Source organism: Lepidochelys olivacea, assembly GCF_965140295.1.
Source record: "Lepidochelys olivacea isolate rLepOli2 genome assembly, chromosome: 4".
NCBI lineage: Eukaryota > Metazoa > Chordata > Testudines > Cheloniidae > Lepidochelys > Lepidochelys olivacea.
The window spans coordinates 124,329,509-124,335,508 of NC_140414.1; the positions used below are offsets into that span (position 1 = coordinate 124,329,509).

The window sequence follows — 6,000 nt, forward strand, 5'->3', positions numbered from 1 at the left end:
AATTTATTTATGGCCAAAATAGCCTACCTTCGAATGAGCTACCTTCAAAACTTGTATCTAGTCACCAAACAGTATCATTGATGCAACTTGTGTGAGTGTATAGTTGTGTATATATACACATACATTTATGATGTTTTTGTACATATGGCATAAATTTAGAAGGAAGATGTACTGAAAACATAAAAATTGTTCTTGGAAGATGACAATACATCTTTGTACTCACCTTGCAGAAGACAACATGCCTCTCTTTTGCCATATTTTGTATTTAGATGTATATCTGCATTTATTAATTACAGAGACCAGTTGTCAAGGTTCCTCCCCCACTCTGAACTCTAGGGTACAGATGTGGGGACCTGCATGAAAAACCTCCTAAGCTTATCTTTACCAGCTTAGGTCAAAACTTCCCCAATGTACAAAATATTCCACCCTTTGTCCTTGGATTGGCCGCTACCACCACCAAACTAATACTGGTTACTGGGGAAGAGCTGTTTGGACACGTCTTTTCCCCCCACAAAATACTTTCCAAAACCTTGCACCCCACTTCCTGGACAAGGTTTGGTAAAAAGCCTCACCAATTTGCCTAGGTGACTACAGACCCAGACCCTTGGATCTTAAGAACAATGAACAATCCTCCCAACACTTGCACCCCCCCCTTTCCTGGAAAATGTTGGATAAAAAGCCTCACCGATTTGCATAGGTGACCACAGACCTAAACCCTTGGATCTGAGAACAATGAAAAAGCATTCAGTTTTCTTACAAGAAGACTTTTAATAAAAATAGAAGTAAATAGAAATAAAGAAATCCCCCCTGTAAAATCAGGATGGTAGATACCTTACAGGGTAATTAGATTCAAAACATAGAGAATCCCTCTAGGCAAAATCTTAAGTTACAAAAAAGATACACAGACAGAAATAGTTATTCTATTCAGCACAGTTCTTTTTCTCAGCCATTTAAAGAAATCATAATCTAACACGTACCTAGCTACATTACTTACTAAAAGTTCTAAGACTTCATTCCTGGTCTATCCCCGGCCAAGACAGAATATAGACAGACACACAGACCCTTTGTTTCTCTCCCTCCTCCCAGCTTTTGAAAGTATCTTGTCTCCTCATTGGTCATTTTGGTCAGGTGCCAGCGAGGTTAGCTTCTTAACCCTTTACAGGTGAGAGGAGCTTTCCCCTGGCCAGGAGGGATTTCAAAGGGGTTTACCCTTCCCTTTATATTTATGACACCAGTAAATAAATGAATGAAGTCTGTAAACTTGCATATACAAATGGGAAAACACAGCAATGGACTAGATGTGTAAGACAGCTCACTTTCTGTTTTGAGGGAATTAAAGGATGAAACTGGCTGGCAGTGGTTTACGCAAACCAATGCTTCACTGTTAAACAGTACAAACAAAATCTAAACAGGAGAACTGAGACACACATGCGTACATGGATCTAAATTTCAAAGTGGCAGCAGTTAGGGAGCATCATGCTGCCATCAGCAAATCAGTTCTTTACTTGTCCTCCTTGGACATTATGTCAAATGTTAAGGGACAAGAAAAGAACTATATCTCCTCTAGTGCTTCCAGGTAAGTGACCTAATGTTCTGAAGATGATGTACTTGGAAGGGACACTTCACCAGTGAAAAACCTTACTCTTAACTTCCTGGGCTTTCTGCCCCAGTTAGTATGAAATATAAATCTCTGTTGAAAGCTTCTTGGCCTTTCCCTTGAAGTACTTGGTATAAAGGCATATGTTTGGCACACCATGGAAACTGAATTTTTTTGTGGTGTTTTGAGGCTGTGAAGCTACACTTGCCAACATTTTTAGTTCAACATTTGCTTGAGATGTGGTCTCTTTCTAGATGGTCCTTTCCATCTGTCCTGCAGAAAGGCATTGTCTTTTCTTACAATAACTCCAGTGTTGTTTGACAAGTCACCCTGCTGGGCAGGTCATCCCCTGCAGGATAAGTGGAATATTAAAGGCTCTTTAATATAATTGATAGTGGGTTAAAGGAATAATCCTAGATCTGTGCATAGGGAGGGAGATGAAATAGTACTAGCTGCTTATAATAATAAAGAGATTGAAAAGGATTAATAGTTTTTGATAGCTGCTTGCTTACATACTTGGGAAGGAAAATTTTGGAAAAATGCAAACTACCTGTAAAGACTTATAGCTTGTCCACATGGCAAGTTACTGCATAGCAAACCACAGTGTGAATCTACTGCTTGGCAAGCACCAGCTTAATGTCCTGTGAGAACACTGCTACAGCACTGTGAAAGTTCTGGAATGTGGCTTTGTGTACAGTTTAGCATGCTTTCACTGGGCTGTAACAATGTCCAAGTGGGACAGTACCGTGCGGCAAGCCAGCATGCCACAGAGTCACACCCTGGCTTGCCTTATAGTAACTTGTCACATGGACAATTGCTTATGGTAAATCTGTATAACAATGCACGGTGTGTGACAGAATCACTGGAGAAGCTGACAGTTACAGCTGAAGGAATGGCACACGATAGTACAGAATTGCAGCCCTGTAGTTCATCTTTATAATACCAATGGGCACTTCAGTAGGAACCTAATTGAGCAGAATGCTAGATTAGGAAGCTTTTTAATAAAAAATGATATAACCTATTGATTATGAGATTTGCGTTCCTTTCCGAAAACTTTTTAGATATCAATATGGGGAGGTAAAGTAATCTGTGCCTCATCTGATGAAGTTAATATAAAAAAATGGTCACAGAGAAAATCCTATTTTGTCGTGCAACACCTCTTGAAATAGAAGTATTTCAAAACAAGCTAGGTTTGACTTATGGCTACTGCTTTAACATGAATATATATACTGTACATGTACAAAAGTGTTGTTAAATAAACTGTTTTCCTTTCTTTTCAGGTTGTAAAATATCCACTTCATGCCATTATGGAAATTAAAGAGTACCTTATAGATATTGCATCTAAGGCAGGAATGCACTGGCTGTCTACTATTATTCCAACACACCACATCAATGCCCTCATCTTCTTCTTCATCATCAGTAATCTGACAATCGATTTTTTTGCCTTCTTTATCCCATTAGTCATCTTCTATCTGTCCTTCATTTCCATGGTGATTTGCACACTGAAAGTCTTTCAAGACAGTAAGGCCTGGGAAAACTTCCGTACCCTGACTGACTTATTGCTTCGTTTCGAGCCAAATCTAGATGTTGAGCAAGCAGAAGTGAACTTTGGGTGGAATCATTTAGAGCCATATGTTTACTTTTTTCTCTCAGTTTTCTTTGTCATTTTTTCCTTCCCTATAGCAAGCAAAGACTTCATACCATGCTCAGAGATGGCTACCATCTCTGTTTTCTTCACAGTGACAAGTTATATGAGTTTAAGCACTTGTGCAGAACCCTACACGCGAAGAGCTTTAATGACTGAGGTGGCTGCTGGCTCCCTCTCCCTATTGCAGATACTACCTATAAATTTGGGCTATTTGAAATTCTTAGGTAAAACCTTCTTTACCCTTCCTATAGGCCATTTCTTCATACTAAATGTGAGCATCCCATGCCTTCTCTTCCTGTACTTGTTCTATCTCTTCTTTAGAATGGCACAACTGCGGAATTTTAAAGGCACCTACTGTTACCTGATTCCCTACATGGTGTGTTTCATGTGGTGTGAATTCTCAGTGGTTATTCTGCAAGAGTCCTCCTGTATTGGTCTCATTCGTGCATCAGTTGGCTATTTTCTGTTTCTCTTTGCACTCCCAGTTCTAATGGTAGGCATTGCACTCATGTGTCTTGTGCATTTCATAAAGTGGTTCATATCTTTGGAGCTCATGAAGATTGTGGTGACTCTTGTGTTGTGTGGTATTCCTTTGTTTTTACGATGGTGGACAAAAACTAACTTCTTCATGGTTGAAATGATGAGATCCCTAACCAGAAGTTCTATTGTTAAACTCATTTTGGTGTGGATTACAGCTGTAGTGTTGTTCTGTTGGTTCTATGTGTACCGATCAGAGGGAATGAAAGTCTACAACTCTACCTTGACATGGAATCAGTATGGCTTCCTCTGTGGACCCCGGTCATGGAAGGAGACTAACATGGCACGCACCCAAATTATATGTAGTCATCTGGAGGGACACAGAGTTACATGGACTGGGCGGTTCAAATATGTCAGAGTTACAGAAATTGACAATAGTGCAGAATCTGCAATAAACATGCTTCCGCTTTTTATTGGTGATTGGATTAGATGTTTGTATGGTGAAACCTACCCTGTGTGTGACCCAAAAAATGTTACCATGGAGGAGGAGGAACTGTGTCGTCTCAAGTATCTGACAAAGCATGACTGTCACATGAAAAAGTTTGATCGATACAAATTCGAAATAACTGTGGGCATGCCTTTCAATGGCAAAAATGGAACTAAAGCTGTAGAGGAGGAGGATATAACGAAAGATATTGTGCTGAAGGCAAGCAACGAGTTTAAGAAAGTGTTGTTGAACTTGAGGCAAGGAAGTATAATTGAATTCAGCACAATTCTGGAGGGTCGTCTTGGCAGTAAGTGGCCTGTCTTTGAACTGAAAGCAATCACTTGCTTAAATTGCATGTCTAAACTTACACCCGCAGGAAGACATGTGAAAATAGAGCATGACTGGAGAAGCACAGTGCAAAAAGCCATTAAATTTGCTTTTGATTTTTTCTTTTCTCCATTCCTGTCAGTTGCATATTGAGCTCCTATACTGGTTCAATGGTATCTTCAGTGTATACTGCATTAACACTACCAAAGGTTTGGCTTCTTAACAAAACCTGCTGTAACGATGTTCAAAATGTATGCTATTCCAGAGTATTGGTTGAGTTTTTCTGTAGGTGTAAACACTGTACCCAGTCCTTGTATCCCATAGGATTGAGGTTATAAATTCTATTTAAGTATTACTATACATGAATGCACAGAATTGCTGCAGAGTAGATGCATGAACTGTTTTTTATCCAAAATGAACTCTTTTTCTGTGGTACAACACTAGGGTATATTCATCTGCTTGATGTTAAAAGCACTTTACTCGTGAAATATTCACGGCATTGCCCTTATGTACTTTCACATGTAGAATGGATATCTTGTAGATAACCTAAGATGTAATGTTTCTTGTATTTCTTCAGTGGTTTCTAGAGAAGTATTAAGTGTACAACTAGGTTGAATCTGGTGCCGTGTGATTGGTGTGTATAGAACTGAACTTCTTTGCTATTTATTAGATTTAATTTGAACAGGTCTTTTGGTGGTGGACACCACTTCACACACCAGCAAGGTTGCAACAAGAGCTCTAGTTTCCATTTCAGTTTAAGTGTTGTTCTTAAAATGAACATGCTGTTCACTGTAACTGGCTATGATAGCTACAAATGAGACTATCAGTTATAATCCATGATAGCATGTGAATGATGGGCACCAGTTAGTAATTGTGGTGGTACAAGTAATAGGCAAGCCAAATCAATTGAAAAGCACTGTATAAAAAAAATCTACAATGGAGATGAAATAAAATGTCTGGTTAATAATATGTATTGTGCAAATATATGTAAATACAAACTTGAATTAAAATGGGATTCTACACTCATTGCTTATGCTTTGACATTGTGAGTAGTTACTTCCAATCTAATGGTAACAGCTTTAAATTATAAACCATATTACATTTTAGTATTTGGTTTAAAACACAATTCCAGTTTTGGAGTGCTAGAAATTATAATTCATATTATTTCAAGATACAACAGTAAAATCAGAATATTGCAAGCTGTGAACTTCTTTTAGCTAAATGGTCTGAATAATACACTTTCCTTTTCTCTCCACTTTATTCCAATTTGTACAGTTCAGATTATATAGCATGATTATTTCAAGAACATATTGCAGTATTTGACTCTCAGAAAGCCCTCTTCTTGACCCAATCTTTCATTCCTCTATCCTTCCCTTCTTTTAAACATCTACTGCTTGCAAGGCCTATTAACCCAGTCCTTCTCTTCAGAGCACTACCTATCTAGACTCTAAGTTGTTCCAGGCA

General features: G+C 38.5%; 1 protein-coding gene across 3 annotated transcripts in view; it reads left to right on the forward strand.

The window, feature by feature from the left end:
- Positions 1-5,562, forward strand: part of WFS1 (wolframin ER transmembrane glycoprotein) — a 52,042-nt gene extending 46,480 nt beyond the window's left edge. For all 3 annotated transcript variants that reach the window (XM_084626511.1, XM_084626513.1, XM_084626512.1), the window contains one exon: positions 2,878-5,562. In XM_084626511.1, coding sequence (XP_084482637.1) covers positions 2,878-4,689 — 1,812 coding nt within the window. In that variant the 3' untranslated portion in view covers positions 4,690-5,562. The remainder of the gene's footprint in view (positions 1-2,877) is intronic.
- The last annotated feature ends 438 nt before the right edge of the window (positions 5,563-6,000 follow it).